General features: G+C 39.8%; 1 protein-coding gene across 1 annotated transcript in view; it reads left to right on the top strand.

Moving 5' to 3' along the window:
* Positions 1-7,298: 7,298 nt before the first annotated feature.
* Positions 7,299-19,345, top strand: part of PIP5K1B (phosphatidylinositol-4-phosphate 5-kinase type 1 beta) — a 90,873-nt gene continuing 78,826 nt past the window's right edge. Inside the window, exon 1 of the mRNA XM_054397583.1 lies at positions 7,299-7,367. Within this exon, the coding sequence (XP_054253558.1) occupies positions 7,299-7,367 (69 nt within the window). The remainder of the gene's footprint in view (positions 7,368-19,345) is intronic.

Below are 19,345 nucleotides of genomic sequence, written 5' to 3'. Positions count from 1 at the left end.
TGAAATGAGTATAAGAGGACACTCTGTGTGCTTTTTTGAGGAGTCTGCAGCCCCATTACGACTCTGAGGGTTTTTATCTTCCTAGAGGAAAAAACCTAAGGATTACAAAAGTGGCTTCCTCTAATAAATAGGTTATGTGAAATGCATGAAAGTATTGCCAACTGCAAAATTTAAGTGTGATTAATTTTGCAGGAAATCTCATGGTAGAAAGATACTTACAGTTCATGGAAGAAAGGATTTGTCACTTGGGAGAACTATAGAGTAGTTGTCAGGGCATGTAGGAAGGTAACAAGGAAGGCCAAAGCCCTCTTGGAACTAAAACTGACACACAGGAAAAATTACTGTAGGAAAGGTACACCAGAACATCTCATCAGAACGGTCCTGTGATTTAATTACAAAAACACTCTTTATATCTTCCTTCTAATGAGGAGGACTCACCTGCTCAACTGTTGGCTTGAGACTGGTGCTTCCAGCAGGACTTTGGCTTTTTTGACCATGGGTCACCCCACATGACACCAGGTCTGCTGGCAGTAGAGGGGTGCATCTCTCTCCAAGTGGAAGAAGGTTTATATCGCAAGGGTTGTCTGGGCTCCTTAATCGTGCTTTAAACTAGGTTGGAAGAGGGGGAGGGAAAAAGCCAGGCTTACTGTAAGCAAGCCTGAGACAATTGTGGGGCAATGTGTTAGCCCCACTGCTATCTCAGGGGGGGTAGATAACAATGAGTTGTGTGTTGGAGAAGATGCAAGGGCTAGTAATGAGTGCAAGCTGAGGGACAGCACACCAGGGTGGGAGGCTAATAAGAGCCTTCAGCCTGTTAGCTTGCAGCATGCTGGGGACACACAAGAACTCTTCAAGTCTTACAGAGATGTGCCAAGGGGATCAAGTAATAAGGAATCAACACACGCAGAGCTCACTGCTAGGTTCATGTCCATGAAAGTGGCTGGGAATGGTCAGACTGCAAGAGTGAAAGTCAATAGGTTAACTCCCTCCCTGAAATGCTTACATACCAATGCATGGAGCATGGGGAGTAAGCAGGAGGAGCTGGAGATCTGCATTAGGCTGAATGACTATGATATAATTGCCATCACTGAAACATGGTGGGACAGCTCCCATGACTGGAATGTTGTCATGGATGGCTATGTACTGTTCAGGAAGGATAGACCAGCAAGATGAGGTGGGGAAGTTGCTCTTTATGTGCAAGAGCAACCGAAATGTGCTGAGTTCTGTCCAAGGGGGGAGGCAGAACAGGTTGAAAGCTTTGTGGGTAAGAATTAAGAGATGTGGGAAAGGAGGTGAAATTGTTGTAGGTGTCTACTACAGACCACCAAACCAAGAGGAAGATGTTGATGAGGCCTTCTACAGTGAACTGGAGGCAGCCTCTAGAGCAAACTCCTTTGTACTCATGGGTGACTTCAATCACCCTGATATTTGCTGGGAAGCTCACATAGCCAGGCACAGTCAGTCCAAAAGGCTCTTGCAGTGTATCAGTGATAACTTCTTGATGCAGGTAGTAGAGGAACCAACTAGGAGAGGTGCACTGCTGGACCTTGTATTAACTAATAAAAAAGGACTGGTTGAGGACATTAAGGTCAGGAACATCCTTGGTGACAGTGATCGTGACATGGTGGAGTTTAGTACTGCACAGGGTAGAAGCAGACCAAAGTTAGCAGAGCTAACTTTGCACTCTTCAGAGACATACTTGCAGAAATCCCATCAGCTAAGACTCTGGAGGGTAAAAGAACCCGAGAAGGACTACTTCCTCCAAGCCCAAGCTAGGTGTGTTCCCTTGAGTAGAAAATCAGATAGACATGCTAGGAAACCTGCATGGATGAGCAAGGAGCTTCTGAAGGAAATCTCAGGGTAGATACTTAGAGTTCATGACAGAAGGGATATGTCACTTGAGAGAACTATAGAGTAGTTGTCAGGGCATGTAGGAAGGTAACAAGGAAGGCCAAAGCCCTCTTGGAACTAAAACTGGCACAGGAATTAAAAGAGAACAAGAAGGCTTCTTCAAACATATCAGTAGGAAAAGGAAGAATCGGGAAGGTGTGGGCCCACTGCTGAACGAGGAGGCAGCCGTTAACTGAGGATGCAGAGAAGGCAGAGTTGCTGAACACCTTCTTTGCTTCAATCTTTACTCCTAATACTGAACTCCCCTATGAAGTCCAGACCCTGGATAAAGATGAAGACTGGAGGAAGGAGGACTCTCCACTAGTCAGTGAAGACTGGGTTAGGGATCACTTACACAAATTGAATATTCACAATTCCATGGGGCCTGATGAGATGCACCCAAGAGTGTTGAGAAAGCTGCCTGATGTTGTCGTTCTACCACGTTCCATCATTTTTGCCAAATTCTGGCAGACAGGAGAGGTGCCTGAGGACTGGAGGAAAGCCAATGTCACTCCAGTCTTCAAAAAGGGCAAGAAAGAGATTCCAGGAAACTACAGACCAGTGAGCCTCACCTTCATCCCTGGAAAAATGGAGTAGTTCATTCTGGAGATCATCTCTAGGCACTTGGAAGAGAAGATGATGATCAGGAGCAGTCAGCATGGATTTACCAAGGGGAAATCATGCTTGACTAATCTGATAGCCTTCCATGATGTTGTAACTGAATGGGTAGATGCAGGAAGACCTGTGGATGTAGTCTACCTTGACCTTAGCAAGGCTTTCGACACTGTCTCCCATAACGTCCTTGTGAGTAAGCTCAGGAAGGGTGGGATATAAGAACAGACAGTGAGATAGATTAGGAACTGGTTACAAAATAGAGTGCAAAGAGTGGTGAACAATGGTGCCAAGTCCAACTGGAGAGCTGTAACTAGTGGAGCACCCCAGGGATCAGTGCTGGGTCCAATCTTGTTCAACATCTTCATCAATGACATTGATGAGGGGACAGAGTGACAGAGTGTCTGCTCAGCAAGTTTGCTGATGGTATGAAACTGGGAGGCTTGGCTGATACACCTGAATGTGCAGCCATTCAATGAGACATGGACAGACTGGAGAGCTGGGCAGAGAGGAACCTAATGAGGTTCAACAAGGATAAGTGCAGAGTCCTGCACCTGGGAAGGAATAACAAACTGCACCAGTACAGGTTAGGAGGTGATCTGCTAGAGAACAGCCCTGTGGAGAAGGACCTGGGAGTACTGGTGGATAACGAGTTATCCATGGGACAGCAATGGGGCTTTGTGGCCAAGAATGCCAAGGCAATCCTGGACTGCATTAAAACGTGTCCAGTAGATCAAGGGAGGTTCTCCTCCCCCTCTACTCTGCCCTGGTGTGTCCTCACCTGGAATATTGCAGCCAGTTTTGGGCTCCCCAGTTCAAGAGGGACAGGGATATACTTGAGAGAGTCCAGTGGAGAGCTGCCAGGATGATTAAGGGACTGGAGCACATGCCCTGTGAGGAGAGGCTGAGAGACGTGGGGCTTTTTAGTCTGGAGAAGACTGAGAGGGGATTTAATAAATGTTTATAAATATCTGAGGGCTGGGTATCAAGAGGGAGGAGACAGGCTCTTTTCCATTTCACCTTGTAACAGGACAAGAGCTAATGGATATAAACACAGGAGGTTCCACCTCAACTCTGTGGGGGTCACAGAGCACTGAAACAAGCTGCCAGAGAGGTTGTGGAATCTCATTCTCGAGCTTTTCAAGACCTATCTGGATGTGCGACCTGTGCCACCTGGCTAGATTCTATGGACCTGCTCTGGCAGGGGGGTTGAACTCAATCTTCGGAGGTCCCTTCCAACCCCTAACATCCTGTGATCCTGTGATGCCAGTTGAAGATTCTCTTTCTGAATGTACTAGCCACTGTAGAAGCCTGCCAGGGAAAGTGTCTGTCACAAAAGCTGAGGAATTGAAGTTAAATATTACGTATCAGCCATGATGAGGCAGCAGGTTCGTTCAGAAGCTGTGTGGCTTGTAATCCGTCAAAATTAATGCCGAATGTTGTTAGCAAAAGGTTAATTGCTGCTATATAAGGAAATTTCCTTTTAAAAATCAAGAACAAAAAAGAGAAGCTGAATCAGAATTTCACATGTTGTCTGTCATCTCAATTTTCAAAACTCTGGCTGCATGGTGGGCAGGACAGTGTTGACACAGTGGGCTTATGGATAGGCAAAGAAACTAAAAAGACACCCATGTAGCTTTAGAAGAAAATGCATATGCCAGTTTCCCCCCCAGAATAGTGGAAATTGCAGTTTGTGTTAGCTAAGACACATATGATTCAACAATTCCAGTATGAGAAACTAAACTATAAACAACATATCCTTCATTTAAAGGTTGAAGTATATATTGTGTAGGTATTACTCTTTCACATCTACATTTAGGACAAGGAGATTTTCCAAGCAGAAAGTCAAAATTACAGGCTTTAGACTTGTGTCTCAGGAACTAAACACGTCAGGCTAGTTTTTGCTGCTCACGAGACTCACAAAATATTTAAGAGCTTTTGGGGAAAATGCTCTTTAAATTTCTGCTGGACTTTTGTCATCACATAGGATAAGTGGTCTCTAAGAAGCTAACTAGGAGATCTTTTTAGCCCAGTCTTTCACTGAATACCAGTAGTATTTTTTTATAATAGATGGTTTCCTGCTCCATTCCACCTTCCTCCCCATCTTGCTTTATTGTAAGCCTGCCCTTTGTGAGATACATGCAGTAATCCAATGCTTTAGTTACAGTAGTTTCTTGCTATTGTAATAAATAGTTACAGCTTAGCCTGGAAGCTGGTCCAGTGCTGTAAGTTTTGACCCATCTTTGCAATGTTAAACAGCAGATCTAACAGTAGCTCTTGCTATGCATGTTACAAAGCACATGAGAAGGCATCCCGCACCATTTTGGTAGCTACAGAGCAGGGAGAAAATAGATTAAGAAATAGCTGTTATTTTAAAAAGTATTAGCATGGAATATGATACAGTTGTCACTGTGAAAATCTTGAAAGGTATTTGATACAACCATAATTAAGTCAAAGCTCTGTGCTCTGTTTCTCAGAAGATTAGAAACTGAAACAATTCTATTCCAGATGCCTTTAGGACTTAAATAAACTGGCACAGATAGGAAAAAATTACCTTCTTCATGGTGGATGAATGGCAGTAATTACTGAACATGGGATCTTGTCGTCTGCTTTCCTGTCCTTGGCTGTATTACAGGAGGGTATTTTCACAAGAATGAAGTATTCTTGAATAATTTGTCTGACTGTGCTGGGAACAAGCTGGTTTTCTTCCATGTCTGGCATGAGCATTCTCTTGATAGCTTCTTGCTGAAAAAAAAAAAAATCTCATATTGCATTCATACTTGGGTTTTGCTGACTTGTATGATGATATTTTAGGAAGTTTAGAGAATAATACAACATCTTGTATCGATAGTCTTGAGTATCTGTGCAAAATGACTTGGGGGGTTTGGTGGTTTTACCCAGGGATCAGTGGATATAACAGCCTTCCTTCTATTGGTGCTTAAAATTGTATTTCCTTTCCTACAGAAGATATCTTAATAGAAGTTCTTGATGTCTGTATTTACATATTGATAGAGTTGTAAATATGTGGCAGAATTAATATTAGACTTATGCATATAGGTTAGGTGAAGTATATTCAGTTTTAAAAGCTACCAAAACTGAGTTGTTGCCTTTAAGTAGGAGTTTGATGTGTAAGATGATACTAATACATGTCCAAATAAAGGAATTATTAAGATACATTAATTGCATGAAAGCTACAACAAATGTAGCTGTTACTGGTATGTAAGAGTAGAAGGGTTTTTTCTAAGGAGGCATTGTTTTCTCAGAATGCCCAGGTTTGTTGTCTCAGGTTCAGTTAGTAGTCTGCTTCTCTACAGGGAAGGAAAATATTTTTTCTTAGTGGTGTTATGTACACTTTCCAGACTACTGGAAAACTAAATATTTTTAATAAGGTTCTGGGAATATTTTTTTGTAATCGATTTTCAAGTATGCACAAGGTGCATTGAAATAAAATGAGATTTATATTCCCTTCCAGTGTGGCTGAGAAATTAAATTGAAGAATAGCTTTACTGATGTAGCTTAAAACAGATGTGGAAGATGGGAGGGAGAGTTGGTTGTAAAGGGTATTAAATAATACTTGATTATGTAATGTGTTTAGTCAAGCCATTTTAACAATGAAAGAGTTCATGTCAGGAAGACTACTCACAGAAGTTACGCTGGTAGTAACTACCATTATGGAAAACTTTCAAACTGAGTTTATTTGTTGCCTACAACTTCTCAATTTGCAGTCCTCCAAACTGTCATTCCAATTGCTTATCTTTTTGGCTTTGGTGGAATTAAAATACCAACTGTCCAAAGTGAATGGGGTTTATAAGGTTCAGTATTTATTTTTTGAAGTCCTTGTAGAAAAGGACGTATAATTACACTACACTCCAGAGTACGTGTATCTACTACTCTACATAAATGTTGTATTTTAGGGTTGCTTGTGCCACAGTAGTAAAATATCTTGGACAAGGGGAAATTTAGCTGCACTGCTTTTATCCTGTGTAATGCTGTTAGTGCCTTTAAATGACCTATTAGTAACCAAGTTATTTGAGATAATTCATGAAAAGTGTAACTTGCAGCTGGATTCTTACTTGGACTGAAGAATAGTGGAAAAAAGAAATCTAAAGCTGTTTTGTGAGATGTAAATATGTGATGTGATAGTGATAACAGATTTTTTTTTCAATAGGTTCTGAAAAACATATAACACCACCAGTGAATGGCTTGATCTTTGCTGTTAGCTCCAGATGACTTTTCCCATGTTCATAAAGGTACGTAAGTTTCCAATGTGGACGCTGGCAAAATCTAGAATGATTTTAAAATGTATCTTTGCTGTAGCATTTTGTTTTATTCACTTTGGCAGTCACATGTGGAGTGTCTTATTCACATGATCTCTAATTTAGTGGTTTATTCTTGATGTAGCATTGCTTTACAGCTGCAATAATGTACAATGTTAAATATCTCCTTGCTTCTCTGAGGAGATACAACATCACAATGGAGCCAAAGGCCTTGGACCTCCAAGATGTGCCACTGAATGTCTGGCTCACAAGCTTCATAGTTTGGCCCATCATTGTGCTTTTCAACATCAGGCTGCAGAAGAAGATTTCACTGCAAGATGTTCCTGTAGACCTGCATAATGCTGTGTGGAAGGAGAAACAGAGGGTCATGTAAATTCAGTTATATGTTGGACATAGTCACGGTGCAGTGTTGTCCTTTTAGTCTGCCTGGACAATCCTAGATATGACACAGACCTTGGTGACTCACTGAATATTTCCTAAAGCAACTACTTTGCTTATAACTTAAACTTTTGTTGTTAGATGTCGTCTGTTACTGAAAATGGTGATGTAGCTGCTGGAAAACCAAATGAAGAGAAAACGTATAAAAAGGTAAATAAATCTTACAAACATTTTGTTGCATATTTCCCCCTTCATATTAGTAATTCACACCTGCTGTGAGTGAAATATATTTCCAAACTGACTAAATATAAGAACAAACAAAACACATTCCATTGGTTTTTTGAAGGTGTTCTCTGACATCTGGTAGGAAAAGACCTTTCTACTTACTGCAGAGCTGTCTGTTTGAAAGTTTGTTCAGTTTATCTTTAGAGTATACACTTTTGCTAGACTGATGGAAATTTTTTGCACTTAGCAACAGATATACCTCTGGGCATAAACACTGTTGTTATAAATTTAGTACGCTAAGTTTGTGATGTGTGTGGACTGCAAACCTACCCTACCACCTCCTCAATGCTTTGCCAAATAGTACACTTTTTGCTTCCTTTTTTTAAAAAAAAAAATGTTGCTTAAGAGAAGGCATGTTAAAATATATATATATATATGTGGTAGCAGCATAGAGCTATTCAGGTGTCTTAACTGTAGCTGATTTTGCTTGGCTTGGTTTTGTTTTTTTTTGTCACTGATTGTATGGAACGACATTATTTAGGTCCACCTAGCACTGTAGGTAAGTGTTGATAAAATAAGAGAAGCATATTTTTCTATACATGTTTGCATAACCAAATTGTTAGCTGCTGGATTTGATTTTTGTTTGTTTTTTTGGTTTAGCTTTGGGGAATTTTTTGTTGCTTTTTGTTTTGTTCTGGGGGGTTTTTTGTTTGTTTTTTGACAGATCACTTCAAGGGTGTGGTAATGTTTTTCTTAATTTCTGTAATGAAACACAGAGATCCCCATGCTACTACAGCATATATCATGGATTGGTGGTTTTCATCTCTGATTGTTGCCTACAGTACTGCTGCTGAAGTCAAGGAGGATAATAAATTGTTTCATTTCCCACTCCTTTTGTTGGCAGCAACATGTTTATTACCTTGAGTGACTTAGCATTCCAGATAATTTGCTCAGAAATGAAAGGAAATACTGTTTGAGAAAATGATTTTTTTTTCTTTTTTTAGGCATATGTTCTGTCTTCCAGGTTATTACTTTAAAATGTTGAAGTCTAAATTGTTCTTAACACTAGTAGGAGAAAGGAAGAAAAGTTTATTGCCTGAGGTGGACACTTTTGCAGTTTTCTATTGCTAGACTAGACAAATCCCTGTGGTCCCACCACAGGCGAGTTTCCATTCCCCTCAGGCATCCTACATGCTTTTCCCTGTTCCTGTTCTGCTCTAAATTCGCAATATTCCAGAGAAAACCTTGTAAAAATTTCTCACTGTGCCATAAAATCTTTTGTGTATTTACTGGAAACTACACTGTGGAAATCTTGTTTACAGTTAAGACCCACCTGTCTTTTACTGCTCACACTACTTTCCTTCCCACTTTTATTACAGATCTCTAGTCATATTTACATTTACAGTTCTGTAGTCACATGTTGTTTCACTCTGGCTGGAAAATACTTGCAGTTCTGTCTCTTGACTTCCTGTGCCATTTCTGCTAGGAAATCTAGCTGGGGAAGTGCTTGTTTCCTCAGCTGGGGTCCTTTTCAGTTATTGGGCAGTTCCTCTTTCCATCTACTACTGTTCTTGACTGCGGTGGAAACAGCTAGGCAAGATACTTCTACAGTTCTGCTCATTCCTGTTGCTCAGAGGCCTCACTTCTACCGGGAGGCAATAATAAAGATGAAGATGCTTGTGCCATTAAGCTTAGTAAAGCAAAGAACAGTACCTTGGCTTGAATTGTGGCAGTTCTGGTTTTACTCTGCTCTGCTTTGACCTTTGACATACAGCACAAGGGCAACAGTTTAACTGCTAAGATGGGACTGTGTAAATTCATAAAGGACTATGTGGCATGGTGCCTGAGGTACTGGTGCCTATTTTGACTTAGAATATTCTTATCAGCAGTCTGCTCCCATGAAAAGGCCTGATAGCCAAAGAAGTTGGATCATGAGATGGGGGCATGGAGAGTTTCAACCAAGTAGTAGTGTAGCTGGAAGTAGAACAAGTAATTAGCATGTGTTCAGAAACACAGACATTAGAAATATTTTGTAATTTTGGTAATGTTGGTGTGGGTAATTCAAGGGATTTCTAGTGATAATTCTGGAACATAATAATTCTGAAGTGTGATGACAATTTTACTTTGAACCCCAGATAAAGAGTCACACTCACAAAGCACAGAAATTAACGATGTCGTTCTCACATTGTCTCCTGTTGTGGGGCCCAGTGATTCCACATGAAGATTCTGCAGCAGTAAGTGGGTCATGGGTCATGTTTTGGGTCATGTTAATTTCAAAATCTTCCTTGGTCTCATTATCTTCTCACAGAGCAAAAAGCCAGGGTGCCTCTTCAGCCCTGCCCAGCAATTGCAAAGGGGCATGCTGATTTAGGATCTACAGTCACTTTACGACAAAACCCATGTAATGCTCAGATGCATTCTGGAATGTCTATAATGCCCAAAATGAAATCTCCAGATGTAAGGGATGTACTGATACTGCCATGCTGAAATGTTGTATTTTCCCATGGTCTGGGGGGTTAGTGAGTGAAATCCTTAATCTGGTCTGAAAAATGAAAGAGACCTTTTTTTAAAACAGTTTTGTATTTTGCTTAATTATATCACGTCATTTATCTTTCGTAACAGTATGCAAGGACTATGTGCGGCTTTAGTCAAATATAAAAAATATTACATACAAACTGGAGACATGCATGGCAAATGTCTGCTTTGTGATGCAAAATCCAATGGCCCATGAGAGAAAATTAAATCAATGTCTTGGCTTTAGAGGTATTTTCCGTGTGCCAGATCCAATGAGAAATAAAGCTAACTAATCAATATATATTAATCAATGTAATATCCTTTATTAAGAACTGTGAATCATCTCATAAAAGAAACCTGCGGGGAGATTAGAAAAGATAATTTCATATACTTCATTTTTAAAAAAAAATCAAAATGCTTCATGCAATTGTAAAAAAAATTTTTTTTATTTTAAAAAATGAGTATTTTTGTCCTAGAGATAAAGATGTTTTTTATCTAATGTAATTAAACTGCTTACCTTAGCCAGTACAATCTATCCTATTGATACAGAGATGAATGATGGGTTACTAAAACTCATTTCCATCACAAACCAAATTATTTTGAAAGGCTGTTTGAAGTAAACTAAGTTTCTGGTGGAGCATTTTTAAATTTTTTTCCTGCATTCCTTCCCTTGTGGTTCTCTTTCCCTTACTTATGAAGTCTCTGGAGTTGATCATGTAGATATTGCTTCGAGCAACAGCTCTACTGAACTGAATAATGTGGAAAGGTCCTACAACTGCAGCTGAACCTGGGGACATGAGACTCAGTTGCTGCAGATGGAAAATGAGTGGGAACTAAAGACTCCTTAATCAACTTTCTCTTCTGTTGTTCCCTCTTCATGCTGTAATTCTGCCCTTTGCATGTTGTTCATAATGTCAGGGTGTGCACTGCTGAGGGTGTTGGTCTCATCTACTGCGCTTCATCTCTGAGGACTAAAGCTGTGATAAATTAGTTATCTCTGTCAATAAAAAGCATCAGTATCATTTACTGGTGAAAATGAGCAATTGTCTTGGGCTTATAGGGAGCAAGGCAGATGCTGTTTTATGCTTCCCAAAAGGGGTAAAAAACAGCATTTCACAGAGGATTGGAAAGAATTGGAAATTTAAATGGAAATACTATTCACAACTATATACCACAGTACAAAAACATACATGATACACAAATCCATAGTCCACCTCGTTGAGCCTAAAACTTTCCACAACCTTCCCCCAAAACAAGCCATAACCCAGGCTTCAAATGCCCCCCCATATGCACACCACCTCCCACCCCCCAAGCCGAATGGCACAGCTGAAAATTAGCCTTGACAAGTGTGGCAGTTTAGGCTGGGTGCCCCCTGCCACTGCTACATGAGATACACCTCTGGTGTCCTGGGTGCCCACCCAATAGGGGTGGACACAGGAAACAGCGTATTTCTACCCATAAATCCTGCGTCCCATACGGCCATCTGCAGAGTCATTCTCTTTCTCTTTCTTCCCTCTCTGCTCCCATGGGAGATGTCCTCTCTTATCAGGTAATGCCAGGGGAGTATCCTCAAGGCCTCTTAGGCCTGTCTAGGCCTAATGCCAGGAGGAGAATGGAGGGGGGGCAGTCTCAGACCTGGCCAGTCTGAGACTTGCCTAGCAGCGAGAGGGGGAAGAAAGAGCCCTGGGGGGTTTGGGTTTACCCTCAGGTGGGAAGAAGGGAAGGATTGGGAAGCCTTTGGGAATTCTGTGAGGGGTTCTGTACGCTTTGGGATACTCTTTGTCACTATGCTTTGTAGTTTGTAGTTCTCTGTAGCTTCACCAATTGCTTTTCCATTTAAACTTTCCATCACTCTCCAATCCGTTTGTGTGAGTCTCATTCTTTTGTCCCTTTCGGGGCAAGAGACGATCTGTCTGGCCCCAAACCGGCACAATAAGGCAAAGCTAGGCAGCAAACCTTCCCCACAAACCAGAGATAACCATCCACACACAGCTGGGAGAAGAGAGAGGGAACCAAAAAAGGCAAAATTGACTCTGCAGTCAGTTTGTATAAAGGGGAGGCAGGCCTTATGGCACGAAATAACAAAAGACTACATTTTCCAGTGCCCACTTCCCTGCACCTCTCTGGTGCTTGGAGGACTCATCTATGGTTAAGTCTTAAACCCACAACAGCAAAACGTGCTTGTCCTTTCTCTCTGTGTGTGCACCAGGATATTATGGCCTGCTGTAGCTCTTCAGCATAGTTTGACATTGGGAGAGTACCCTAAAGGGATTATTTGCCTGTTCATCCTGGGGGAAAAATAAATCTTGTTTATAATAGAAAAGTTTGTTTCTGTACTTCAGCACCTTTGCTGTGTCTTACCAGTATGTTCCAAACAGTGTCCTGAGTCTGTATAGATTAGTTGTAAGAGCTGTCCATATATTTCCAATATCCACCTATAGTAATTACTGGGTTTTGTTGGTTTTAAGTTCGCCTCAGTCAGATAAAAGCAAATTTCCTCCAGGAGAGCATCTCTGACTTCATCCAGGATAAAGCTTTCCAACATAAAAAATAGTCTGTAGGCCTATCCATTTCTGGGACTTCAGATTCTTCCAATATTTTCTTTACAGTCTTGTTCAGCTCAGCTAAAATAGAAGTAGGTAACATCTTTATCTGAATTAATTATATCTTCCTTTCTTCAACTTCCTACAGTAATCAAGCTTTGGCCCACTGCCCTGGCAGAAGAAGATCTGACTTGCCAGCTGCATGGATGTAAACACCTTGGAGCTCCAAGGAAATGTTTTAACATTACCACAGCTTTGGGCAAGGCCTTGCACAAGTATTGCTCTAACATCCTTTGTGATAACTAGACCACGACAGTGGCACACTTTCTGTTCCAAATAACACTTCTTCATTCAGCTTTTTGTACCTTTTTAGCTGTTTTTTAACTTTTTGCTTTCTGCCACTACAATCTGACACAAATACTCTTTTGGCTTCTAATTGTTCAGTAATGTTATTTACTCAAAGTTACTTCTTGAGAAGTAACGGAACACAACTTTCTGTTTGTGTTTTGTTCGTTTTGTTTCATTTTCTTCTTTTGAAATCCACAGCCTTTCCTTGCACGCCCTTTCTTTAAGATGGTGTAAATTAAGGTGGATCTATTCAGCTGCAGTCACTTACTGCAAATGTTGTGATCTCTGAAACTCCTGGGTTTAATCTGTTTCTGTAAATTTCAAGAAACTGCTAAGTTTACAGTATGAATATCACCTAAAAAATTTCAGTCACTCTAATCAAAGAATTTAATTAATGAAAGAGGAACTTCAAAAATAAAGGGGGGGCGGGGGGAGGAGGGAGAGCAGTGTGTAAGGAGAAAGGCTGTCATTATTTATTCAATTTCATGCTTGAAGATCCTAAGCAAAGTAGCAAGGGTGCTTGGCCACCAAATGCAGTCACCAGACTGTATCTTCTCTTGGAATTCCATCAGTCTTGTCACTGAAATCTGGAGTATGCAATAGATGTTTGTTTTCATTTCCTCATGATACATTGCAGACTTTATTGTGAGAAGCTGCTGATACTTATGCAGCTTTTGCGTTGCTATGCCATCGATCACATAGTGGTTCTGAAATCTGCTTCCTGACAAAACTGATTTCAGCAGCATCATGATGCTTGATACTAGGATGGTGGCAGGAATGGGGTGCAGACAGGTCTGTCAAAGCACATTAAATTTGTAGAAGAAAATTATACCAGAAAACAAAGCAGATATATAGAGAACATTTGTCAAAACCTGCTACTAGGTTACCAAAATCTCTACTTAATCTGAAAGTTGTATTCAATTAGACTGTATCGTGTTACTATGTATCTTGAGGGTCTTCGGCATAGCGTATTATGTGTAGTTTTGAACAGGTTATGTAAAGTGCTTTTTATAAGCTTGAGTGACTTTGCCCAGGAGCAAAAGGAATTTGCTCGAAGGACACCAACTACTTATTGTTGGAGCTCGCTAACATGTATGAGCAGAACTGCTGTCTCAGTTTTGGCACTGGGTTATGCCTGCGTCTAACGTCTGCATGTAGACACTGAAAGTTTGCTACTGGAGTTTTTGCTGCATCGAGACCTTTGTTTTCAATGGCAGACTTTTGGGCACTGTGCCCATCTGTAAAGACAGTGAAATTGCCATCTTTAGTGGCTTTGCCTTAAGCAATACCTTCTACCGGACACACAGGTCTTGAATTCTTTTTCTCAGAGAAACAGAAGAGCCAAAGCACTTGTACTCGGGACTTCTCCTGAAACTTTGGAATAAATGTTTTGAAATGGATGAAAACTTGTTTGAAAGCTGTGGATTCACCTCAATCCAATTTTGGAAAATGAAAGGAGGATCAGATTCTGCTTGGAGTGGAAAACCATTTTATTAACAGTTGAGCAGGAGGGAAATAATGTGTAGATGCCTTCACTGTTTCATGGGAGAGCAGCCCCATGAAGCTCTTAAAAATATTTAAAGAGCTAGAAGAAACTCTTTTCACCAACTTTGAGCACTAATTTTATAAGGAGAGAAAACCAAAAGAAGGTACAGTATCATCAGTTGCACATATTTAATGATATAGCATTTATGCTCATATTCAGCAAAATATGCTTGAAAGCAATAAGGCCTACTGTTTATACTTCAATAGCATGGCAATTGTTAGATATAATAAAGCACAGACAATACTAAATTGAGCAGTTATGCAGCTGTGGCATCAGTTTGTACTCAGGCATTGTTCTAGGGTGCAAAGAAAAAGAATGACAGAAGAACAGGGCATAGAGCAACATAATTCCAGCTTTCTGAATGAAAAGACACACCCTGGATATTTCTGTGCTTTACTGCAGGTCTTTATTTTTATCAGCCTTTTTAACAGACATTTCTAATTACATCAGTGTTGTACAAATAAATGCCTGTCTTTCTGGTCATGTTGAGTTATAGACTGCTTTATTATAAGGAAAAACATTAGGTAGAGTTTTCACTTGGAAGTCACAGCTGCTTCTTGCAAAGCACACTAGTAGCACTAAGGCAATTTTGTTCTGTTGGAAAAAAAAAGAACAAATTAGCTGTAGCTATTCACACAATTCCAGACTCCTATGCCCTTCCCTGGCAACAACAACAACAAATCCAGAGATGAGGATGTTGGGCAGAAGTACAGCTTCAGGAACTGTGACCTGCACCACCTGGGCAAATATTTGGCTTAAAACTAGTGTGAACTGAAGAGAAAGTGAAGGAATGTTGTGGTTGTAGTGACCCTATATTTACAAATTTTTAAGTCAGTGGGATCTTCAAGTAACTCTATTTTTATGTCCCTGCTTGTGATTTAATGCAAAAGGAAATTGATAGATCAAATATGGTGGCTGCAGAGAACATTATGAGGTGGTGGAGCCACCTCCAGCAGCTTCAGCAGAAGCAGGTGCAAGATGTGCAAGATATCTTGTCAAATGGATTGTAGGTACAGCAGGCACTCAGATGAGAGCTCAAGTGCAGAAGCAACAGAACAGATGATAATTGCACATATATCTTGAATCCAATTGCAACTTCCCAGTGTTCAAAGAAGCTCTTTTTAAATGTTGCTTGAAGAAGACATACTGTTTTCAACAAACATTCTCCAGAGGAGAATCGACTTAAGGGTTTCCACAATTAATGGAGACTTAGTCTGGAAAAAACAAGCCGTGCTTGCATGGGAGTAGTAGTGTGTATGGATTCCTGGTAACTATAACTGAAGAACAAATCCCTGTTTGCTGTAGAAAATTCACACCTGGCTTAGCAGGATGAATCATATTGACCAAGTGAGACCTTGTGAGTTTCATATTATTTTTTCTAAATTTCAGTGAGATTGCTGCCTGGAGGAAGTAAGTTATTGTACATCAGCCTAGTTTGTTAAGTCCCAACAATCAGCAGAGTGGGCTGGTGAGGTAAATGAGAAGTTTCTCCACAGATCATAGTAGAAATAACAAACTAATGGCAGCCACACTGTAGGAAGCATGGCTTCAAATCTGTGTTAGTCATTGGTGGCCTCTGCTCGTATGCATTTTTCTACCTGTCTCTTTTACAGAAGTGTGAAAACTGTGTGTGTCTCTCATTTCATAAGGCAGATTTTAAAATCTGTTTGAACGACAGAAGTAGAGAGGGTGGTAGAAAGTAAACATCATCTTGCCTTCTGGAGTGATAATAAGGTAGAGCTGCTGAGGGAAACGTTCATTTTTTTTCTTAATAGCTTTTATAGCACTTGCAATAAGGCAGATGTCTTCTGAAAGAATCACCGTCTTTGCCCCAGAAAGTTCATAGGCCAAACTTCAGCTGCAATAAAATGAGTTGTAAAAAAGGGGAACCGAGAACAAAGTTTACATCCACGCAATCTGAAAGAATGTCTCTAGGATGTCTACTTTTAAGGAAGGCTACAGTGTAGAGAGTTACATTTTCCACAAATTGCTTGTGGGAAAGACATAAAAACTTATCAAAGACCAAGTGGAAGTTAAGAATGGGAAAATAACTTTGTGAATGAAAGTAGAGGGGAACTTTTTTAAATGAAAACTGCTCCCTGATCAGTTCCTTTCTGCTCATTGAGAGACTGATTTATTTTCTCTCAAATTATTTGCTTTCTATCATTAATTATCCCATGAGGATATGGAGAAAAATATATTAAAAGTTTTTTTTTTTAAAAAAAAAAACAACAAAGCTATTTACTACCTGAAGTCTTAGTGTACCTTGTACGTAGAACCAATCCTTTACCGTCACATCAGTGATTAGTTGATTTTGCTAACCATTTACAACCTTCACACCCTAATGGAAATAATTACTGAGCAATGTTTAATGTTTTCTGGAACTATAATACCTATTTTTTTTGTCATCCCTGGCTCTTTTTGTTGGTAAAGGACAGACTTTTTGAGTCCTTTTTAATAGCCTTGCCCCAAACTTGCATAGTTGTTAAATAGCCTCAGTCTGGTTGATTTTTTTTTTAATTTTTATTTTTAAATCTGAATGTAAAACATCTCCACATACATTACATATCTGAGTAACTCAATTTTAAATGAAAACAGTATATTTGATTTTTACAGAACTATCCTGAAAGTGATTATATGTTGGAAAAGCAACATTAAAATCTTACTTAGTATATGTGGGATCATCTACAAACTTAATATCTGATTTGAAAGGATTTAAATTCTCAATTATTTTGCTATCCTGAAAAAGGATTTAGCTTGGAGTGATGTAGAGTGAGTGGAAGATTCATCTGTAGTGAACCATAATTCATGAGCATACCTAGTGCTATACTTACCAGCGATGCAGATATTCCACATACTTGTGTTCTGTATCACATTCTGTTTTCATCCTGTAACTTGTTGTTATGCTTTATGACTCTGTATTTAATTTTTTTGCCTCTACAGACACTTTAGCAATACTATACAACAAATATAGGAAATTATATAGTTACTTTTGACAAAAAGTGTCAAAGGTATGTTTCAATAGGATGAAGACAATTTAAGCTTTTCTATGCAGGGACAAAACTGTGGAGAGCCTTCTTGTCTCAAGAATTTCAAAACTGTAAGGCTTCTCCTGGAGCACTTTATCCCCAGTACATCTCTTCCTAAAATGCATGTCTTTCCCCTTTGCTGATCTGCTCCCATTTGACATGCAGCTGGTGGTATGTAAAAGATAAGTGCCCCTATTTCTTCGAGATGGTAACACTCTGGGAGAGTAGGATAAGGAATGGGCAATTTCTTAGTTTGCATGGCTGCAGGAATTGTAATTTACATTGTATTTAATCATAGTTTCATGCTTTCCTTCTCAGTATCTCCGTAAGGCAGAATTTAATCAAAATTTGTAACAAACTTTGGCTTTTCTCTCTTGAACTAACTTTTGTTGGAAAACTGAGGTAGGGAGAAACTGTACGTGATTCTAGGTTTAGATTAGAGAGAAATACAGAGGGTCCCACTACCAAGACAAGAGTGTGCTAGTCATGCAGCAGAAAGCACTGAGCATAAATTCAGTGTCCATTAAGATGTGTTCAGAAGGTGATCACATGTTGTCATAGGTTGACTTGAATCTGTTGCTGTTATTCATACTACACTGCAGTCATGCCAGCTTCAAAATGATAGTGCCATCTGTAGCAAAGCATTATGAGGCTTGACATTCAGATTGTAACATGGGATACTTCCTGGTCCAGATGCTGCTTCTGGGTTCCAGGTTTTGGGTGTTGGCTGCTTTCTGCAGGCATGGCAGTGAGACAGATGGGAGTCGCGTAGCATGCTAGTTTTGGTTTTCTGTTTTATGCTGGGTTTTTCCTTTCCTGCATTTCACTGCATATTTTTTTTTCCTGGAAGTAGGCTAAGCTCAGGTAATTATGCCCTGTGATTATGGTGGTTGATGTTATATTAAACTCTTATCTCTTTATCTGAACCCAAACTTTTGTGTGTTGCTTTTCCCTCACTTCTGCATTGGAGGAACAAGCAGGTTACACAGGGGTGAATTATCCCATTGCACCTGTTAATTTTGAGATGATAGGTATTTTACTAGTTCAGTCTTTACCTGTCCTTCCATAGCCAGCAGAAAGACAAATGTAACTCCTATTGATTTTAGTCTATAATGTGAGACTTTTGATTTTATTTTTTTTTTCATCTGAGTGGCTGACATTAGTATTTTTTGTGAATGAGGGAACTGATTCTGCTGAAAACTTGTATCAATTCTTTTGTTACTGATTTGCTGGACACAGAAACTTGCTGGTATATTAGGGAGACTACCAGTGCATAGATTTATAGGGGATGGACAGAAAAAAACATGTCTGTCTTTTTCTTAACAGCAGCATTGTAAGAGAAGATTAGTGTAAGTCAGTAAGACCTTGGCTGGTCTGAAGGCAACAAGGTTGTGTGTCTACATCCATCCGAGTTTTTGCTGTTATACATTGTCAAGGATCACAGATATCTCCCTGCACATTAGGATCCACAGTTTTAATGTCTATAGAAGACAGTTTAGTCTGAAGTCGGCAACATTTCAGTAGATTTCTGGTTTTGTTGTCAGTAATACCCTATTTAGCAAAAGATGGATGGCAAAACTTCTGCATTGTTGTGCCCCTTTACATAGCTAAGACAGTTGCTATCACAGTGTGCACCATTTGCTACAAATCCAGTGAATTTTATAGGCTGAAATTCATCACCTGAAGTTGTTTATCCTGATGGTTAGTCTTTCATTTCATCAATCTCTAAAAGAGCAAACTTGTAGCACAGAAGATTGAAGAATTTTATTGCTTGCTCTGCAGCAGGAGACTACTTAAGAAGAATTGAAAGAAATAAGGGGCTTAGGTTTGAAACTGGATTTTGCTGCCTTCTTGTACATTAAAAGAAGTCCCTGAGTAAAGAAAAATACATGAGAGTTCAATTATTTCATTTGCATTTGTAGATTGCAATAAGCTTTAGTAGCAATAAAATGGATTGATCAAGAACATTTCCCTTAGGTCTTG

This window comes from Indicator indicator, chromosome Z (genome assembly GCF_027791375.1).
Source record: "Indicator indicator isolate 239-I01 chromosome Z, UM_Iind_1.1, whole genome shotgun sequence".
NCBI classification, from domain to species: domain Eukaryota; kingdom Metazoa; phylum Chordata; class Aves; order Piciformes; family Indicatoridae; genus Indicator; species Indicator indicator.
The sequence above is the reverse complement of the archived record's forward strand: the minus strand, read 5'-3'. Positions and strand labels throughout refer to the sequence as shown.